The 22,333-nt window shown below is 43.0% G+C and overlaps 1 protein-coding gene and 1 long non-coding RNA gene across 2 annotated transcripts; both read left to right on the top strand.

Annotated features, from left to right (window-relative positions):
• Nucleotides 1–1,265: 1,265 nt before the first annotated feature.
• LOC123124723 (uncharacterized) lies at nucleotides 1,266–5,034 on the top strand. The gene is made up of 3 exons (XR_006461208.1): nucleotides 1,266–1,654; nucleotides 2,404–4,023; nucleotides 4,321–5,034. It is a non-coding gene; the product is annotated as an uncharacterized lncRNA (long non-coding RNA).
• A 2,330-nt stretch (nucleotides 5,035–7,364) lies between these two features.
• On the top strand, nucleotides 7,365–9,807 carry LOC123124722 (subtilisin-like protease SBT1.7). The gene has a single exon (XM_044545291.1). The coding sequence runs from the start codon at nucleotides 7,365–7,367 to the stop codon at nucleotides 9,654–9,656; it is 2,292 nt and encodes a 763-aa protein (XP_044401226.1). The 3' UTR covers nucleotides 9,657–9,807.
• Nucleotides 9,808–22,333: the final 12,526 nt, after the last annotated feature.

Raw genomic sequence — 22,333 nt, 5'->3', positions numbered from 1 at the left:
ATTACTTGATAAGATTTTTAATGTGGTTAGCACCTCACCTAAGCATCAATGCATTGGATGAGGCTTAAGCGTGTGAATCTAGGAAAAACACTTAAATAAAGGAAGTTCATCAATGCATGCAATAGTTTAGGTTCTATATCATTAAGTGAAGCGAGCTTAGCTACAACAAGTCAAGCATCTATGCATTAATGGTTTTAGTTGCTAAACTTTTTAATGTGCTTAGCACCTCAATATATTCATGCTCAATACCTTGATGCCCGGCTCTCAGACGACATTTCCACTTGATCGCCTTGACAAACCTTAGCTGTGAATACCACTTGATGCCACACAAACTAGTGAGAAGCTAACTCGTGCGTGTAGGCGGCCCGATCTTTCACGGCGACTCTTGATCAACAGTTCATCCCTCGAGTTCCTCCTCGCAACCTCCAATAATAATTCTCCAGCCGTTCACGACGATGCACGAATAAAGATAAATATCCTATTGGATTAGCACGTAGGCGTCGATGTGATGATCAACCCTCCAACACTGATAGATTTCCTCGATGGAAAATCATAAAAACTATTCATGATTCAGTCGTCCAAAACCTGGACGTTTTCTGACAATTTTCATAACTCACGAAATAAACTCTGATCCTTTTTTTCTTCTTTCTGAGCCTCTGTTGAACAATACTGAACATAATCAACCATTCTAGTAAATAACTTAGTGCTCAACCCCTTAACGGATTCGCCTTCGGTAGCATCAACAATCGACGGCATCATGTCTGTATCGTGACCGCAGATTGATGGGGTTGCCGTCGACGAGGGTCGGGGCGGCAACGCCAGTCACTAGGGGCCGAGGGGTCGAGGTCGCCGGTGACGAGGGACTATGACAGTGGGGGTTGGGTCATGCGCTCAGTGATGTTACTTGCGTGGCGCCGTTGCTGCTTGCTGTGGTGCGGGCCCTGGATCCCGATGACCACGACGGCGAGGACCTGCGGCGGTTGGACCTCGTCGGCATCGAGGGCGCACCTCTTCCTCTCTCTGGCGCACTTCGACATCTCCTCCGGTTCTCTCTCGGTTGGGGTAAGGGAGGGAGAGTTGTCTTTTGGAGGAAGGTTTTTTTTAAGACCAGTCATTAAATGTGGGGCCAACATGTCATAATCGTCATTAAAATGGTCTAAGCCATCAATCAATGTTTTATGCAAAAGATGAGGCCAAGAATCAATAGTTTCTGGTTCAAAGTAAACCGCTGCAACCCTAGACGTTAATTCGGTGGTTTTCTGCAATTCACTCACCAGAAAACTTCATTTGAATTTGAGCGTGTGCACCTCGAACTTGCATTCATCAAAATCAAGGGTAGGATCCTTCTTGATCCATGTCGGGTGCATCCAGAAGCCGAGTGTCGGGCGCAACCCCGACGCTCTACGGATTGACAGGCTGGCAATCGGGTGGGCGCTGGACCTGTACCCTCACCACGTCGCCGGGAGGACTCTCGGCTCACCAAAGTGACGAAAGCACTGCCCAGGTAGCAAACTGGCGGAGAACCATTTTGGCCGGCGGCTTAGTGCGCCTTGAGCAGCAGGCGCCGAACTGACGGATCACCCCCTGCGCTCAGGGTGTTTGATGAAATGCCGCTTGAGGTTATCTAACTGAAGAGCAGGTTCCATCACACCAGGTATGCCGAATTCCTGGAAATCAGCTGAAGTACCATATGTGAATTTGAATACTCTCTATTTAACATGTCATGTTCTGATGACTGTGCTTGAGCTTTGAGATATTATTATGGATGCAACTAGCCAACGTTCTGGCACGTTTGGGTATGAACTTGATCAGATTAAATTGCAATGCATAATCTGGATTGTTGAGGCTCCTTTCAACATTGTTTTAGTAATATTATGGATTGCCCTGAGGAACCACAACCTGCATAGTTGCATTCAGCGACTGAAAGACTGTTTTTATGGGGAACATAATCAATTGATCTCCTCTGCCTTCTATAATTTTATTTGCTATATATAAAATTTCAATGTGATATGAATGATGACCCCCCCCCCTCACCTGTATTTATTTATGAGTGAAAACCATCAACTGCATCTATACCCGCACAAGAAGACTTCATTTGACGAGTGCATTTCAAACTTGCATTCATCAAAATCAAGGGTAGGATCCTTCTTGATCCATGTTTACCTCTCTACGACTCAGCATTGTGACTGCGCCACGTGATGCCATGAATTACGGTGCAAGCTACTTAATGTAGGGGAGATTAGTGTCTAGGTGTCCCGCTGGTTGCGAAAACATTTCAGGTTTTTTTTTGCAACAACTAAAGTGTGAGGGTACCTTGTTCTCTTCCAAGTGGATAGATTAGTTTGTAATTGTTACCAAACCAGAAAACTTACTAAATGCTAAGATGCATGTTACTTTCAACAGAAGTTTCCCAGGCGATCGTCCCCATGTTTCATCTGCAGACCCCCTCTGTACTAGGATATCTCATTTCCAGGTTTGTATTTTCTTGTTGGCATTTCTTTTTTTTTCTATTGATACACACTGAAATGTGGAATGTTTTCTAAAAGGTAAAACATGTGGAATGTTTCTTTTCTGTGATCTTTACGCATGTACATGTTCATGATTATTTTCTGCACCAAATACTCTGAACTGGTTGTATTACGTAATTTCAGGTATGAATCTGATCAATACATGTGCAATGAAACCATTAGTCGGTCTGTCGTATTTATTTCAGTTGTGGTTTCTGTGCTGGTGGTGACTCTACTTGTGCTTTCATATTCGATCTGGACAGAAAATAAAACTTAATAACGTGTGTGCTCTTATATTGCTATAACATGTATTATTGATTATTAAGGGTTTACTGTCTTGCTATTTATGCTATATATCTTTTTTTAGAATAATTTATGCTAAATATCTGACATTTGTGCCACCAGTTTCTACACAAGATCCTCCCAGAGTGGAAAAGGTCAGAAAATTTTCATGCGAACCACCTGCAAAATAATACGAATTTCCGGTTCACACCACTTTGACCTGGAGAAGTTTATGAATAAGTTCTAAAGTTTCATTGGAGAAGGAGCATTTGGGCTACTATACTATGGCCGTTTAGAAGATGACACTAAGCATGCTGTCAAGATGCATTCTGAATCTGTCTCACTCTCGCATGGAATTGATGAGTTTTTAGCAGAGTTGCCAAATTATTAACTTTACTGTCAGGGCCCTCTACTGCTGTTTCAGTTAAAAAGAAGTTACCAAATTGTGCACCTAAAAACTTCATGATTTCAGGATCTTGTCGACCTTAATAAAATTTACTGTTGAGGCCTCCCCTACAGTTTCAGTTCAAAATAGTTATAAAATTATGCACCTAAAAAAGTTCAAGATTTCAGAATCTTCCAATGGTGTATGTGTCATACATAGGACAACTTGTCATTTCTCCTCGGGTGAGAAACAATTGAAGTTTGTAATGTAGGCTCAGCGAGTTGCATTTGCAGTGAGATTACTGAAACATTAAGAGATTTTCTTTATGTTCTTTGTGCCCACTATACTTGGAGTCTAATCAGGCACTTAAATGTTCAGTCTCTATATAATCTGAATGCTGAAAGGGTTACTAGTAAGTGATATTTTCTGTTTGTAATTGACATCTATGGTCCATTGACACAGTTGATCAAATTAGATAATTTCTTGCTACATTTCATAAAACTGAATTTTCATGAATGCTCATTTTATTTTTCAGGCATCTGCCATTGTCTATCTCTGCAGCTTGATAGTATCTCCTGTTACACGTCTGAGTATCTAAGTTTAAATTACTATTTTCTTCCTCAACTCAATGAATTTTTTTTTTACTATGTCAATGAGGGTTTTTTTCTTTGGAGGAACCAACTCAATGGAATTCTACACTGTTTATGGGAGACTAGATGGTTGAGTTGACCATTATGTCTCCGCTGGAGCAATGCTTTGGATATTGTCCGGTGTTAGGATTGTTTTTTTTACAACTTCATAATTTATGCCCCGTCAGTCGCAATAGGAGCTGCCAGTGCATTTATGACGGTATGCTCTTAACTTTGATTCGATTTTAAAGAGTTATTCATAGAGTATATCACCTCTATATACTTGCGTAGAAGTATATGTAATATGTACTTGCCAACTGTGTAGGTTTGTACAGCTCTTTGACATATATATCCATTCCTTATATGCCTTGTTGTTATTATAAGCATTTCAAAGCCCTCTTGAAGATTTACAATCGAATTTGTCTACATTTGCATATGATGCGTAATCATGTCAGAAGCTAGAAGCTGGACGTTCACTTTTCATCATTCTTATGTCCAGTTTTTCCCTTGATCACAGGTCAGTGGTATCGGCGATGGAAGGCGATTTAGTAGGAGAAGATCCAAATGGTCGTGCTTTTATGTGTGGCTCAATAATAATCATGTGGCATGCCTTAATGCCTTTGTATATTCTGAAGTCCCATCTTAGAGCTCATCATCATCATCATAAGAGAATTTAGTACTCTTATTACAGTATAATGAGAGTTCTATTTTTGCATGGCAGGAAGCACCAAAGATGAGGGAGAATCCTGCGAAGACCTCTAGTGGAGGCAGAGCGTCTTCTTGAGTACTAATTCTTGCTGGTAGCGCTTGCACTGCAGATCATCACTCATGTACATGTTCCATGGAGCTATTAACAACCTGCCACGTGGGAAAACAAATTCAGACACACATGATCGATTGGTTCCCTTATACTATATATAGTCTGGATAAATGTTAGAGGGCCAACATAGAAGGGCACTCAGCAAGATTTTGAGTATAAATTAGAAGTAGCACAGAAGTTGAAACCTACTAATAGTCATACCTCATATGTAGCTGTATAAATTCATAACCTTGTAACTGTTAATGTAGCTTAATCACATTGTTACAAATACAGTGTGGTGTTTACTTAGGGCTTTGTTTTGCATGATTGATTTCACCATCTGGTTTCCAGATTAGGGACTGAAAACAGGAACAAAGCCTTGTCTGCTATCATGTGCTATTTTTGGCAGATTAGGCAGTTGGTTTCATCCCTCATAGCACAAAGCTAGAATGTTAACTGAAAGCCAGCGGCTTGCATGTGATGTGTGTTTAGTTAGTGCAAGTCGGTGGAGACAAGGCAAGTTGAGGTTTTAGGAAAAGACAAAAAGGTAGAGTGGAGTCGTTTCATTCTTTTCTGGTTTCGTTTGGAAGACCATTTCATCACGAATTTTGTTTTTCAGGCACCTGCTAATGCTATTGTCTATGTCTGCAGCTTGATGATATCTGTCATGTTATCTACTTGCATTTTAATGTATCTCTTTTCTTCCTCAACTTAGGAATTCTATGAGACAAGATGGCCGAGTTTCTGTTAACTCTTTTTTTTTACTTCTTGAGGGGGCAATGCATTGAATATTGTTTGGTGCTGGAACTCTTATTTATCAAGGATAGTGCACAACTTTATGCATGCCTAATGCCTTGTCAATCACAATTGGATCTAGCAATGCACATATGATAGTTTGTTCTTTTGAAAGGGTAAATTTAGTACAACATCATGGTAAAATTTAGCTGTTGATAACTATATGCCTTGCTGCAAGTATTTCATAGCCCTCGTGTAGATATGCAACTGAACTTTTCTACATGTTCTATCTTTTTGCACTTTCCCTTGCTCACAGGTCACAAGTAATCACCATGGAATATGTTTTAGCTGTGAAGGTAATGTATGTTACTTGGCGCTGATGCATCATCATGACAAATGGAATTTGATACCCTTGCAGTACAATGAGAGCTTTATTTTTGTGTGACAGAAACTCAGAAAGTAGCAAGATTAGCGAGAATCATGAATTTGCATCTGGCTATTTAGTTACGGGAGACTCGGTTTGGGGCTAGGTCCAGTCGTCTGCCTGCTGCTTTCGGCCGCGATAGTTTATAGCATGGAGTCATGAACCTCCTGAGGCCTCCATTGGTTTGGAGGAATTTTATAGGAATTCTGCGAGATAGGATTTTTATAGGAAAAATTCCTTTACTGTTCTTTGGTTTGTATGATTAGGATCCTATTTGTATGAAGGAATTCTCCCTATTCTTCACATTTCATAGGAAAATAAACATTAACCTAGACCCAATGAAAAAATTCCTATGATGTAAACAAAAGGACATCTCTCTTCGTATTTCTATTCATAGAATTTGAGATGCATGACATCTCATTTCATAGGATTTTTATAGGAAAAATTCCTTTACTGTTCTTTGGTTTGTATGATTAGGATCCTATTCATATGAAGGAATTCTTCCTATCCTTCACATTTCATAGGAAAATAACCATTAGCCTAGACCCAATGAAAAAATTCCTATGATGTAAACCAAAGGACATCTCTCTTCGTATTTCTATTCATAGAATTTGAGTTGCATGACATCTCATTTTCTGCAAGTTTCCTATTCCTATGATATTCCTACCCCTATGAACCAAAGGACCTTTGAGTTTTTGAAGATCTCTGCTGCACTACAGCGTCTTGTTGCGTAACTCTTGCTGTCAGCACTTGTACTGTACATGTTGTGTGGAAACAAATTCAGAGATGTAATCTATTCACTTTTACTGTAGAGCCTGGATAAAACTTAGATGACGAATCGGAAGTACAAATCGAAAGTAGAAACTTGCTAATGGTCGTACATAACTGGGTAAATTGACCTCCACGCCTAGCTTGTACTTATATTTATAGTTCTAGAATTACCCATCCGAACATCTTATTTACATTTTTGCTTTGTTTTGATTTGTAGTGGAACAGCCTTGCCTGCCAGCATACGCGATTGAGCGTGACAGATTAGGCAGTTGGTTTCACCCCTCGGTGTACAAAGCTAGAATGTTAACTGAAAGCCTGTGCTCTTGCATGCTCTGTGTATTTAATTAGTGTAACTCCATGGAGACAAGGCAAGTTGAGGTTTCAGGAAAAGACAAAAGGGCAGAGTGGAGGCCGTTTCAATCTTTCCTTGTTTGGCTTGGAAGGCCGTTTCATCACGAATGCTTGTTATAAAAAATCAATCAACAATTGTTGCCTGGCAAAACAAAGCTCAATAATTTGGTATCGAGGCTGCATTCAGCTTCCACTAGCTAAGGTTTAGTCGGGAAGAAATCCACATCTAGGACCATCCAATAGCTGTAGCTGAGCCACCATGCATGCATGATGATATATTTTGGCTAAAGATGGTAATGCAAGCTTCAAAATTAAGATAAAAATTTGATGATGCAAATATTGTCTCTTGGCGATGCATTTTCTTGCTGATCTGAACACGCATGCATGCCTTGTCCGGCAGCGTCACGCTCGGCTGCTCAAGCTCTAAAACCCTCCACTCGCATGCAACCACAACCTCACTCACACACTACACAATTCCACAATGGCTTCCATGACCTCCATCCTCTTGCGCTGCTCACTGCTACTTCTCCTCCTTGTCCAGTCCACACACTCCTCCGTCACCCCGAAGCCCAAGAACGCCATTGCCGAGGAGCACAAGCCGGCTCACCCTTCGACCTCGAGCACCTACATCGTCCTCACCAACCACCTCGCCAAGCCGTCCAAGTTCGACACCCTCGAGCGCTGGTACGCGTCCATGGTGGGCAAGAACTCCAACCGCATCCAGTACACCTACGGCACCGTCATGCACGGTTTTGCGGCTCGTCTCACCGACGGCGAGGCCCAGCGCATGGCGACCGTCCCCGGCGTGTCCCGCGTGTACAAGGACAGGCTGTACCACACCCAGACCACGAGGTCGCCGTGGTTCATGGGCCTCCACGACGACTTCGGCGCGTGGCCGGGCGCCGAGTTCGGCGACGGCATCGTCATCGGCTTCATCGACGGCGGCATCTGGCCGGAGCGCGCCAGCTTCAGCGACACCGGGCTCAGCCCCGTCAGGTCCACCTGGAGGGGCAAGTGCGTGGACGCCCCGGGATTCAACGCCAGCCTGTGCAACAACAAGCTCGTCGGCGCCAAGTTCTTCATCACAGCCGATGGCCTCGCTGATTCGAGTCCGAGGGACATCGAGGGGCACGGAACGCACGTGGCGTCAACGGCTGCAGGCTCCGAGGTTCCCTCGGCCGATCTCTTCAAGTTCGCGGGCGGGAGAGCGAGCGGCGTGGCGCGCAGGGCAAGGATCGCCATGTACAAGGCGTGCATTCCCAGGGGATGCCGTTCCTCGGACGTTACCGCGGCCATCGACGCCGCGGTGAGCGACGGCGTGGACCTCATCTCCATCTCCCTCGGAAGCTACGCGAAACCCTTCCACGACGACCTCCTCGCCGTCGCCACGTTCGGCGCTGAGCGCAGAGGTGTCTTCGTCGTCCTGGCAGGCGGCAACGACGGCCCGGCAGCGTCAACCATATCCAACGTGGCCCCGTGGATGACCACCGTCGGCGCAGCCACCACGGACCGGGTGTTCCCGGCGACACTCAGGCTTGGCAACGGGGCGGTGCTCACCGGGCAGTCCCTGTACAACATCCCGTTCTCCCAGGGCGCGGGCATGATCCCGCTAGTGCGCAGCGACTGCGGCGAGTACGACCTGACGCCCGACAGGGTCATGGGCAAGTTCGTGGTGTGCCCCGAGGGTACACGAGCCGGGGCCGGCTTTTACGTGGAGAGAGCCGGCGGAGCCGGGATAGTTTCCGCCCAAAGTACGGACCGGTTCAGGGATGCGGTACTGGCCGATCCCTTCGCCCTTCCCGGTCTCCTGCTCAGCTCCACCGGTGGCAAGAAGCTGGACGATTACATGTCGTCCGTAGCGTACCCGGTGGCGTCCTCGACCTTCACCTGCGTCACGGTCACCGGCGAGAACCGGGCGCCGATGGTGGCGGGGTTCTCGTCTCGGGGCCCCAACCCGATTGTCCCCGAGATCCTGAAACCGGACGTCATCGCGCCGGGAGTGAACATCCTCGCTGCCTGGTCAGGATCCGCCTCGCCATCTCACTCCGAGATGGACCCGCGGAGAGTGGAGTACAACATCCTCTCGGGGACGTCGATGGCGTGCCCGCACGTGGCCGGCGTGGCCGCCCTGATCAAGAAGCGGCACGGCCACTGGACGCCGGCCATGATCCGTTCGGCGCTGGTGACGACCGCCGGCCCGCTCGACAAGGACGGCAGGGACATCGTGGACAGCGGCAGTGCCGTCGGCGCCGCCCTCACGGGCGCGACGCCGCTGGCGGCCGGGGCCGGGTTCGTGCTCCCGCGGCTCGCCATGGACCCGGGTCTGGTGTACGACGCCGGCACGCAGGACTACGTCGACTTCCTCTGCACCCTCAACTACACGGTGGAGCAGATGCGGATGTTCGTGCCGGAGCTGACCAAGTGCGCGACGACGATCCCCGGCGGCGTGGCCAACCTCAACTACCCGTCGTTCGTCGTGGTGTTCGACGGCCGCACCCGCGTCCGCACGCTGACGCGGACGGTGACCTTGGTGTCGGCGCGCCCCGAGAGGTACAACGTGACGGTCGCCGCGCCCGACGGGGTGAAGGTGACCGTGACGCCGGCGACGCTGGAGTTCAGGTGGCCGAAGGAGAAGAGGAGCTACAGCGTGCAGTTCAGCAGCGAGGCGGGAGCGAAGGTGAGGCCGGCCGGCACGTGGGAGTTCGGCCACATCTCTTGGGAGAACAGGAAGCACCGGGTCAGGAGCCCCGTCGCCTTCAAATGGGACAACTGATGCCATGTAGGCCGGAGCACGTACTACGTACTGTAGTAGAATAAGAGCGAGTCTGATTGCCTGAACTCTGAGACTTGAGAGTGCCGGTATGTTGTGAAACTTGAGAGTTTGATCTGTAGTGAAGAAGAATAAGAAGAATCAGCATTTGATTGTGGTGAACTTGTGATGAGGAGAAGGGAATAATAATCATCATGTTCTTTTCTCCTGTCCAATTGCATCTAATTTCGTATGGATCAGTACTTCACCCTCCCAGGTTTGGCCCAATCGCTTCTTGAGTCCATGCAACTCTTTCCTGACCGAACCAAAGGAGTAAGAACTCCACCTTTTCAAATAAACGGTCGACAGTTCTAGCTTTTCTCTCAACCCGCCTACAGTTTAACACTTCGGCCCCTTCTTCCAAGCTTGCTCCAGGACAGCTGCAAAATCCTAATGTCGTTTCCACATGACCTCATATGTAAATGGTCGGGCAATTATAATCTTTCTACTGATTGCCTCCATCTCATTCATTAGAAGGATTGGAGAGTGGTCAGACTTGCCCGCCCTAAGGTGACGGGGAGAGAGGCAAGGGGAAACATATTGCCCGGCTCGTTTGAAGCTAGAGCTCTATCAAGCCGGACTCTACTCCACCTAGACATAACCGATATTCGAGAGGCCACACATATCTACCGTCTCTCGAAATTGTTCAATCTGAGACCATGCTCTCTCACACGGACCTATGTACTCCTCTCTATATATGAAGGATGTCAGCGCCCCTACACCAGCAGCGTTCAGCGGGCGCGCTGTAAGGAGGGCCCAGACACGGGTGGCTCGACCAGTTCGCCACCAGGCCAGCGGCCCACGAGGAATAGGCGGCCCAACCAACGTGTCACCGGGCCGGCGTGGACGCGTTGACTCCAGCCCGTCCCACCAACTACTTGAGGCAGTCTCACAAGCAAGAGAAGCATCCAGTGGATCACGCAGAAACGGCACTGGCGGCTACCCACTCCCGATTCCCCATTCTTGTAACTCTAGTTCATGTACCAGAGATAATTCCACATCGATCAACACTTGTAGCCACCTCGATTGTGAGCAATCCATATCAAGCTCCTTACATCTGGTATCAAAGACCACCCCTACCTCCTTCCATAGCGTCACCCGATCCCTGCGCCAAGGACGAGCTCAACTAACGGCCATGGATCCATCCGTCCAGTCCTTCCTGGAGCGGCTGGAGATGACCCTCAAGGAGCACACCGCCGCAATCCACTCCTCCAACTCCAAGATCGACGACCTCGTGGCGTGGCGCCCCGATCTCGAGCGGCGCATCGCCGATCTGTCCGATGTGGTGGCGGCTCTGCAGATCGCTCCACCACCACCACGGACGGAGGCCGCGACGAACCAGGCGCTCCCTCCGAGCACCTCCCTGCATGCGACGACCGATGCCCACATCGGGACCGCGTCTAGCGCGGCATCACCTCTCCAAGGGCCCGTTGGCCACGGCGTCTTCAACATCCCACGGGGGCCGCCTGCGGCGTCGTTCCAGACACCGCCGCCGCTCCCGGCAAACGGTCAGTCCGACACCCTCCTTGTCACCCCCGCTCTCTCTCCGTTCGCCCACGCGAGCCAACTGCTCAGTGGCCTGGGTCAGGCGCACCCATCCATCCAATTTCCGCAGTTCACGGGCGACAACCCCAAGCTGTGGAAAACTCTCTGCGAGCAGTACTTTACCATGTTTGGAATTCTTCCTTCGTTCTGAGTAAAGTTTTTGTTTTTTACAGCAAGATCATATTAATTTTCACACAAGTCTTCCCAAAGGTCTTACTTGGCACTTTATTGAAACAAAAGCTATAAAACATGATTACTACAGTAGCTTAATCATGTAAACACACAAAAACAGTAAGGGTAAATATTGGGTTGTCTCCCAACAAGCGCTTTTCTTCAGTGCCTTCTAGCTAGGCATGATGATTTTAATGATGCTCACATAAAAGAAAAGAACTGAAACATAAAGAGAGCATCATGAAGAATATGACTAGTATATTTAAACATAACCCACTTCCTATGCCTAGGGATTTTGTGGGCACACCATTTATAAGAACAACAATCAACTAGCATAGGAAGGCAAAACAAGTATAACTTCAAAACTTTAAGCACTTAGAGAGGAAACTTGATAATATTCTACTCCTACAAGCATGTATTCCTCTCTCATAATAATTTTCAGTAGCATCATGAATGAGTTCAACAATATAACCATCACATAAAGAATTCTTCTCATGATCTACAAGCATAGAAATTTTACTACTCTCCACATCAGCAAAATTCTTCTCATTCGAAATAGTGGGAGAAAACTCAACAAAATAACTGTCATGTGAGGCATAATCCAATTGAAAACTAAAATCATGATGACAAGTTTCATGGTTAACATTATTATTTGTAGCATACATGTCATCACAATAATCATCATAGATAGCAACTTTGTTTTCATAATCAATTGGAACCTCTTCCAAAATAGCGGAATTATTACTAACTAAAGTTGACACTCTTCCAAATCCACTTTCATAAATTTTAAAACATTATAACTGGGCACCCTAGGAGCTCCCTCAGGCCATCAGCCTTCCGAGCCGTTCGATTTCACGCAATGATCGTCCCTGGCTGTCGGATGCGCGCTGAATTTTTCTCAATGGTTCCGTTCCCACAGCTTCGTGAGGGCGGATATTCCCGTAACATTTTTGAAGTAACGTGGTTAATTGGGCCATACAGCCCACTGAAGCGAAGGAGCGATTGGTGTGCTCGCTAGCCTAACCAAGGCGAGCGGTGACGCCAGCGGCGGCGGCGAGCTGGCGCCAGGATCCGTTTAGCCCTTGTGGCCGCGATGTTGCATAGAAGAGCGACCGAAGAAGGGATCCCTAATGACAGCGGAAGAAGGTTCCCGGCGTGCCGCGCGCTGGCTGCCGTCTCCACCCGCATCTGCGCGCGAAGACAGGTACGCCGTCGCGCGCTCGACGTACTCCCCACTCCCTACTCCCGTGCATGCATCCTCCCAGTCTCGCCCTGGTCAGAGAGGGAGAAAGAGAGAGAGAGAGGAGCGGGGTTGATTCATCGCAGTGGCGGGTTTTGACCAGAATTCACAATGGCGAGCACGCGAGATGGCACTCGATCTGGGAATAGAGTGCTCACATGACGGCTCAAGTAGACAAGGTACGAGTACATACCAATTCCTTTGATGATTGTGGACAACCAAGGAGAGAAAAATAATCATGGATAGGTTTCAATCGTGATTTACCTTTTCCCTTCCTGGATTTTCTCCTGGTGTTACAGATTTTTGTGCCTGCTTCTCGGTTTCAATCTGTCATGTATGCGACTTATTTCTGTTTCAGTTGACAAGTCACTAGGCATCTGCCGGATGATTGATATGTTTTCATTCTTGGTAGCATTTATATGGGTATGGCTGTGAGCGTCCAACTTTATTTGTATAATTTCTATAATCAAATAACATGACCATGGTTAGGTTGGAACCTGAAGGGAAATAAACAATCTGGTACCATGGTTGTCAAGGAAGGTGGATGCATGTTTACTTATAATTCTGCTACTATTTGACTTGTGAGTTTTGTTCTTCAACTGAATCTTATCCTTGGCATTTCTAACAAGAACCTGCATTTGCAAGCAAGATGTTTGCACAGTGCACCTGAAACTTGAGGCCGATGCGTTATTGAGATTCCATTTTGCTGGAGAGGTTGGTGGCAGAGGGGGCGAGTAAGTCTACTTTGACTGAAAGAACATGTAGTAATTTTGCTTCAAGGATATTTTTCCGTGTGTAGCTAAAGTGGTTCAAACAGGAAATGGTTTTCTACTGATTATACTTTATCTGTTATTTCTTCTCTTCACCCATATTCACTATTAGAGTTGGAGGTTAACATGCTACATTCCTTTTCCTCAATGCAGCCGTGTCCAACCAAGATTTAGCGTTAATTTATGCTTGCTTATGACATGGAGCTACAGTACATTGGTCTTATAGAACTGAACTAATTGTATTATTTATCATATCCTGTAGAATACTTATTTTTTTAAGTTTAATAAAATGCTAATCTATACACAGTTCCATAGATCAGTGATACTGATATAGCATAATGAGGCTGCTACTGCCACAATTCTTCCTATTAAGCAAGATAGAAGAGGTTATCAAAATTCGTAAGAGACTTGAGCATCTTCTGCGATAGATGTTGCTTCATGGTTAGATGCACCATTTTTGTCTTGGTGGACTATTGCTACTCTTAGCTAATTCCTTGCACCATGGAAATGTTTTACCTGTGTCCCTGCAGAAAGAAGAAATGATTTGTTTGAACTTTTGTAGTGATTTTCATTCAAGCTGACACTTTACACCTTCCTCTTGTTCCAGGACTCAGGTTTGGAAGACCAGCAAGACACAATGAAGACAGACGAGCCTCATCTTTTTGACTAATTGGGACGATCCCTTGTTGCATGCCATTAACGACTAGGCTGCATGAATTATGTCTTTCGGGCAGAGGAGCAAAATGAATAGAATCCCAATAGGTGCAAGAAGGGTGACCGCTCCATGGAGGATGGTTTGTACAAGAAGGGCAAGCAGAAGAGTGCCAAGCTGATGGGGTTAGCCGCCCAAGGACTCTTTCCATGTCCAGGTAGGGAGAGCGAAGGTATTAGTGAAACCTTGCAGAGTGGTTACATTATTGTCTATGGAATTTTTCCTTTTTCTCGTTCAGCTTGTTGAATTTATTAATTCTTGCATTGAATTGTGCCTCCACATGGATAGGTGAGAATAGATCAAGCAGAGCATGAAGTTTGAAACTTCTCGGTCCTGGTTCCATGTAACAATGTACTACCTTAGTGATTTCATAATAAAAACTGAGAAGAACCAAGTAGTTGATCTTTATGCATGTTATTTTCTGTAATGAAAAAAAATACGCAAAAGGTCAGTAAATATGTTGGTGAAATTGTGGGTTTCATTGTTTTGTTTTGCTAGCAGCCTGGTATTATTAGGGTGAGAACAAGTTTGACACGTACGCAAACATTACGTTTGACTATGGATCGTTTTTTGCATATTATCTCACAAGTAATGAAGTCATTTTAGTAAACAGAGTAATAAATAATCATACTGATAAGTGTTTGTCATGGATTTAATGGTCTGGTATATTGTATTCTTTTATTTAGTTCAAGGGGAAGTTGTCTATGTATCAGTGCAACATTTGTGATTTTGCGTCGCGAGGCTACACAAGGTATATCTTGCATGCCAATGAGGCATGAAAACTTTACATTTATCATGGAATGAATTTTCCTGATGTCTTTATCTATCGAAATGATATCCTGCTTCAGTGTCATCTCAGGCCTTGGTGGTTGATTTTTCTATTTCCTTGTTCCGTGCTCTAAATATCATTTTGGCAGGTCCGCGGCTTGAAAGATCAGTATGGTGGTACCACATTTAAACAATTATGTATGCTTGGAGCCTCGCCTGATTGGTGACACAAAATAGAAATCCTTTTTCAATCGCCCTGTTGCAGTTGCTTGAGAAAGATGAACATAGTTGTACAAAATTTAGACAATTGTAGATGTGAGTATAACATAATATTGTATCTTACACTTAAACCATTGTTTTGTTCTTCACATTTAATTTATAGACTATAAGAAAGAGACCATGTTTGTTAGCCAGTTTTTCTCCCTCTTTGCATATACTCTATTACTTGCACTTTTTCTTTGCTTGGATATTATCTTGCTATTTAATCTTAAACATTTGACCATCCAATGGCAGAATTCAGTTATATTGAGACATTGCAGTTCAATCACGCGGATTTCCTTCAAATTTTGTTCAATTCATGCAAATTAAAGTTATATGTTATGTGCCTCTATATTTATCAAGACTACCATCTTATTACACAAATAGACAGGCGCAGCAACACGCGCCATCGATGATCTAGTATCATACTAAGATTCAACACCCTCCAAAATAGTGGGATCACTAATTCCTAAAGTTGACACTCTTCCAGACCCACTTTAGATTATAGTACATACTCCAAAGATATAAGTGAAGTTCATGGAGCATTCAACAATTAATATAGACTAACCAATATCCAAGCTCAAAATATATAAGTGAAGCATACGAAGCATTCTATAAAACCATACTCAAAAGATTTAAGTGAAGCACAAAGAGTAATTATATAAGATCATACTTAAAAGATATAAGTGAAGCACACGAAGTATTCTATAAATTGATGAAGGGACATCTCACACTAGCATGGTTCTTGAAGAAAAAGAAAAAAACACAAAGGACACAAATCATGTGAACAAAACAAAACCGAGGTATACCGATATTTGTTGAAGGAGAAAGATGGGATGCCAAACGGGGCATCCCAAGCTTAGATGCTTGAGCATCCTCTTAAATATTTACTTGGGGTGCATTGAGCATCCCTAAGCTTGAACTCTTGGCTCTCTTTATTCTTCTCATATTGATAGCTCCTCGATCTTCGAACACTTCATCCACACAGAACTTTAACAAAAACTTGTGAGATCCGTTAGTATAACAAAGCAAATCACTACTATAAGTACTGTTGCAAACCAATTCATATTTTGTTTTTGCATTATAGCTGCTGTAATATAACTTTTCCATGGCTTAATCCACTGATAGAAATTGATAGTTTCATCAAAACAAGCAAGCAATGCATAAAAACCAGAATCTGTCTTAAACAGGACAGTCTGTAGTAATCTGGAAGTTTAGCAAACTTCTGTAACTCCTAAAATTATGAAATAAATTTGACAATTTTAATAATTTGTACAGAAGTAATGTGCAAAAAGTTTCAGACCCATTTGACCTTCCAGTAAAAAATGTAAATTCATGCACTACAGCCAAAGTTTCTGTTTTTGTTCTGCACATATTAAACAAGCAATCTAATCGTCCTAAAACCAAAGCTCGGCACATTATTTTTATAATATAATGGATATATACAAGGGGATAATTATTTACAGAGAAACTTCCATGAAAAATTCTACAGTGTTTTCATGAGCATGAACACAAGTGCTCAAGGTCGACCCTCACTTCTTCAATGCATAACTTTTCAATCACTTCTCTTTTTGAAAAACTTTTTAGGCATGAAAGGCAAGTAAAACATGTTTGTATTTTCATTCTTTTAAAAAAAATTGTATGTTTCACCCACAACTAAACAGAAACAAAAAGGAAAAAAAACAAAATCTACTTAGTGAAGAAAGCAAACAAGCACACACGAGAATATCAACCCCACGCTATTGCTCCCCGGCAACGGCGCCAGAAAAGAGCTTGATAATCCCCAAGTGCAGGGAATCATCGTAGCAATTCCCAAAGGTGGAAGTGATAAGTATGGAGTGTCGAACCCACAAGGAGCTAAAGGTAAGATCAATATTCTCTCAAGTCCTATCTGCCACTGATACGACTCTACGTACACCGAACGTTTGCTTCCAACTAGAAACGAGAAATAAAACTACGTTGTGGGTATGAAGAGGATAACTTTGCATGGTATCGGAGAGCTAAAATGTAAAAGTAGGTGCTGTTATCATAAGCTTGGAATATATTACTAAATATTATAAATAGCTAGTGTGGAATAATGATGGGTCGGTGTGCGGAATTGTCCTAGGCAATTGTTAACAAGACCGATAGTCGTCATTGCAGTTTCATATGAGGGAGAGGCATAAGCTAACATACTTTCTCTACTTGGATCATATGCACTTATGATTGGAACTCTAGCAAGCATCCGCAATTACTAAAGATCATTAAGGTAAAACCCAACCATAGCATTAAAGCATCAAGTCCTCTTTATTCCCATACGCAACAACCCCCTTACTCGGGTTTGTGTTTCAGTCACTCACCAACCCACTATAAGCGAATCATGAACGTATTGCAACACCCTGCAGCGGGAATCCCTCACGCTTGCGCGACATGGAGGGCACCATAGGACAGCACCAAAGTAAAACATACAACTCGTACCAATCTAGATCATCAATCAACCCAAGGACAAAAGATATCTACTCAAAACATCATAGGATGGCAACACATCATTGGATCATAATATGTGGCATAAAGAACCATGTTCAAGTAGGGATTACAGCGGGGTGCGGGAGAGTGGACCGCGTAAAAGAGATGAGGATGGTGATGATGGTGGTGATGTTGATGAAGACGATCACCGCGGCGATGATTCCCCTCTCGATGGCACTCCGGTGCCACCAAGAGAGAGGAGGAGAGGTTCTCCCCCTTGTGCTTCCTCCTCCATGGCCTCCCCCTCTGGTCCTTGGCCTTCATGGTGATGATGGCCCCTCCGGGATCCTCCTCCATGGCCACCGGTGATGATGGCCCCCTCCGGTAGGGTGCCGGAGAGGGCCTAGATTGATTTCTCGTGGCTATAGAGGCTTACGGCGGCGGAACTTCCGATCTAGGTTGATTTTCCGAGGTTTCTGTATTTATAGGAATTTTTGGCGTCGGTCTCACGTCAAGGAGGTGCCCGAGGTGTCCACGAGGCAGGCCCACGCGCCTGGGGGGGGGGTGTGCGCGCCCCCCCACCCTCGGGGACGCCCCGGGACTCTCCTAGCCCAACTCTTTTACTTCGGGGTCTTCTTTTGGTCCATAAAAAATCGTCAAAAATTGGCACGTCAATTGGACTCTGTTTGATATTCCTTTTCTGTAAAACTCAAAAACAAGGAGAAAACAGAAACTGGCACTGGGCTCTAGGTTAATAGGTTAGTCCCAAAAATCATATAAAATAGCATATAAATGCATATAAAACATCTAAGATTGATAATATAATAGCATGAAGACTTCATAAATTATAGATACGTTGGAGACGTATCAGCATCCCCAAGCTTAATTCCTGCTCGTCCTCGAGTAGGTAAATGATAAAAGAAATTATTTATGAAGTGTGAATGCTAGCAAGTGCTTAAGTTTGATCAATGATAGTTTTATCACTTTTTCTAGCATCATTATATGTCATAACAGTAGCTCATCTCATAAAACTTTTCATGATCAAGTAACAAGCTATTCACATGTTAAAGTATAGATCATAAACTTTCTTGAAACTAACAAACTATATTCTCAGTCATCAAACAATTGCAATTCATCTTATTTTCAGGAAGGGTCTATGTCAGAGCTTTGATTCAGCAAACTCCACATACTCAACTATCATTTAATCTTTCACAATTGCTAACACTCAGGTGATATTTATGGGTTCAAAGTTTTAATCAGACACAGAGAAAGATAGGGGCTTATAGTGTTGCCTCCCAACCTTTTACCTCAAGGGTAATGTCAACAATAATAGTTCATGATAACTTACATCCAATTGGATATATATATCGGGATCTTTCTAACACAATGTGCTTGCCAAGGGATAAAATGTAAAAAGGAAAGGTGAAGATCACCATGACTCTTGCATAAGGTAGAAGAATAAAAGTAAAAGATAGGCCCTTCGCAGAGGGAAGCAGAGGTTGTCATGCGCTTTTATGGTTGGATGCACAAAATCTTAATGCAAAAGAACGTCACTTTATATTGCCTCTTGTGATAGAGACCTTTATTATGCAATCCGTCGCTTTTATTTCTTCCCTATCACAAGTTCGTATAAAGCTTATTTTCTTCGCACTAATAGATCATACATATTTAGAGAGCAATTTTTATTGCATGCACCGATGAGAACTTACTTGAAGGATCTTACTCAATCCATAGGTAGGTATGGTGGACTCTCATGGCAAAACTAGTTAAAGGGATATCTGGAAGCACAAGTAGTATCCCTACTTGGTGCAAAGCATTTGGCTAGCATGAAGGGGAAAGGCAAGCTCAACATGTTGGATGATCCAAGACAATATACTTTATTTCGGATATAAGAAAACATAACCCATTACGTTGTCTTCCTTGTCCAACATCAACCTTTTATCATGTCATATTTTAATGAGTGCTCACAATTACAAAAGATGTCCAAGATAGTATATTTATATGTGAAATCCCTCTTCCTTCAATATTCTTTCATGAATTGTTCAAGTGACCAATTCTACGTTTGCTCACTTTCAATAAGTTTACTACCTATACTTATTATGTGTGAAGTCATTACTCCCCATGTTATAAGCATATGAAACATATATAAATTCAGATTTATGACATTCAATTCATTCAACCATTTACTCATAGGATATACGTGAAGCACATGAGTAAATGACAAACTACTCCAAAAGATATGAGTGAAGAACACTGAGTAGTCAAATAATTAACTAGCCATGGGAGGATTCTTCTTCAATATTTCAGATCCAATGATTTTATTCAAACAGCAAGTATAATTGAAAATACGCTCCAAGCAAAACACATATCATGTGACGAATAAAAATATAGCTCCGAGTAAGGTACCGATAGTTTTGAAGACGAAAGAGGGGATGCCTTCCGGGGCATCCCCAAGCTTAGGTACTTGAGTCTTCCTTGAATATTACCTCGGGGTGCCTTGGGCATCCCCAAGCTTAGGGTCTTTCCACTCCTTATTCTCCTCATATCGATATCTCACCCAAAGCTTGAAAACTTCAATCACACAAAACTTAACAAAACTTCGTGAGATAGGTTAGTATGATAAAGAGTAAACCATCCACTTTGGTACTGTCTAAGACAAGGTTCATAATTGTTCCCACACAATGTCTACTGTACCATATCATTTATACAATTTATATTGAGACATATAAGCCATAGAAACTAGAAAACAAGCAAACTATGCAATGAAAACAGAATCTGTCAGAAACAGAACAGTTTGTAATGATCTGAACATAAACCATACTTCTGCTACTCCAAAAATTATGAAATAAATTGGTGGACGTGAGGAATTTGTCTATTAATCTTCTGCAAAAAGAATCGACTCAAAAGCACTCTTCTGTAAAAAAAATGACAGCTAATCTCGTGAGCGCAAAGTTTCTGTTTTTTACAGCAAGATCACATTAACTTTCACCCAAGTCTTCCCAAAGGTCTTACTTGGCACTTTATTGAAACAAAAGCTATAAAACATGATTAATACAGTAGCTTAATCACGTAAACACACAAAAACAGTAAGGGTAAATATTGGGTTGCCTCCCAACAAGCGCTTTTCTTTAGTGCCTTTTAGCTAGGCATGATGATTTCAATGATGCAGACATAAAAGAAAAGAATTGAAACATAAAGAGAGCATCATGAAGAATATGACTAGCACATTTAAACATAACCCACTTCCTATGCCTAGGGATTTTGTGAGCACACCATTTATAAGAACAACAATCAAATAGCATAGGAAGGCAAAACAAGTATAACTTCAAAACTTTAAGCACTTAGAGTGGAAACTTGATAATATTCAACTCCTACAAGCATGTATTCCTCCCTCATATAATTTTCAGTAGCATCATGAATGAGTTCAACAATATAACCATCACATAAAGAATTCTTTTCATGATCTACAAGCATAGAGATTGTACTACTCTCCACATAAGCAAAATTCTTCTCATTCGGAATAGTGGGAGCAAACTCAACAAAATAACTGTCATGTGAGGCATAATCCAATTGAAAACTAAAATCATGATGACAAGTTTCATGGTTAACATTATTATTTATAGCTTACATGTCATCACAATAATCATCATAGATAGCAACTTTGTTCTCATAATCAATTGGAACCTCTTCCAAAATAGTGGAATCATTACTAACTAAAGTTGACACTCTTCCAAATCCAGTTTCATAAATATCATACTAAGATTCAACACCCTCCAAAATAGTGGGATCACTAATTCCTAAAGTTGACACTCTTCCAAACCCACTTTAGATTATAGTATCATTCATACTCCAAAGATATAAGTGAAGTTCATGGAGCATTCTACAATTAATATAGACTAACCAATATCCAATCTCAAAATATATAAGTGAAGCACATGAAGCATTCTATAAAACCATACTCAAAAGATTTAAGTGAAGCACAAAGAGCAATTCTATAAGATCATACTTAAAAGATATAAGTGAAGCACATGAAGTATTCTATAAATTGATGAAGGGAAATCTCACACTAGCATGGTTCTTGAAGAAAAAGAAAAAAACACAAAGGACACAAATCATGTGAACAAAACAAAACCGAGGTATACCGATATTTGTTGAAGGAGAAAGATGGGATGCCAAACGGGGCATCCCCAAGCTTAGATGCTTGAGCATCCTCTTAAATATTTACTTGGGGTGCATTGAGCATCCCTAAGCTTGAACTCTTGGCTCTCTTTATGCTTCTCATATTGATAGCTCCTCGATCTTCGAACACTTCATCCACACAGAACTTTAACAAAAACTTGTGAGATCCGTTAGTATAACAAAGCAAATCACTACTATAAGTACTGTTGCAAACCAATTCATATTTTGTTTTTGCATTATAGCTGCTGTAATATAACTTTTCCATGGCTTAATCCACTGATAGAAATTGATAGTTTCATCAAAACAAGCAAGCAATGCATAAAAACCAGAATCTGTCTTAAACAGGACAGTCTGTAGTAATCTGGAAGTTTAGCAAACTTCTGTAACTCCTAAAATTATGAAATAAATTTGACAATTTTAATAATTTGTACAGAAGTAATGTGCAAAAAGTTTCAGACCCATTTGACCTTCCAGTAAAAAATGTAAATTCATGCACTACAGCCAAAGTTTCTGTTTTTGTTCTGCACATATTAAACAAGCAATCTAATCGTCC

Source organism: Triticum aestivum, chromosome 5D, assembly GCF_018294505.1.
Source record: "Triticum aestivum cultivar Chinese Spring chromosome 5D, IWGSC CS RefSeq v2.1, whole genome shotgun sequence".
NCBI lineage: Eukaryota > Viridiplantae > Streptophyta > Magnoliopsida > Poales > Poaceae > Triticum > Triticum aestivum.
Note: the sequence above shows the minus strand (reverse complement) of the source record. Positions and strands in the feature narration are given on the sequence as shown.

Excerpts from the sequence above, each read along its gene's own strand:
- LOC123124722 (XM_044545291.1), top strand. The coding sequence starts at position 7,365 with ATGGCTTCCATGACCTCCATCCTCTTGCGCTGCTCACTGCTACTTCTC.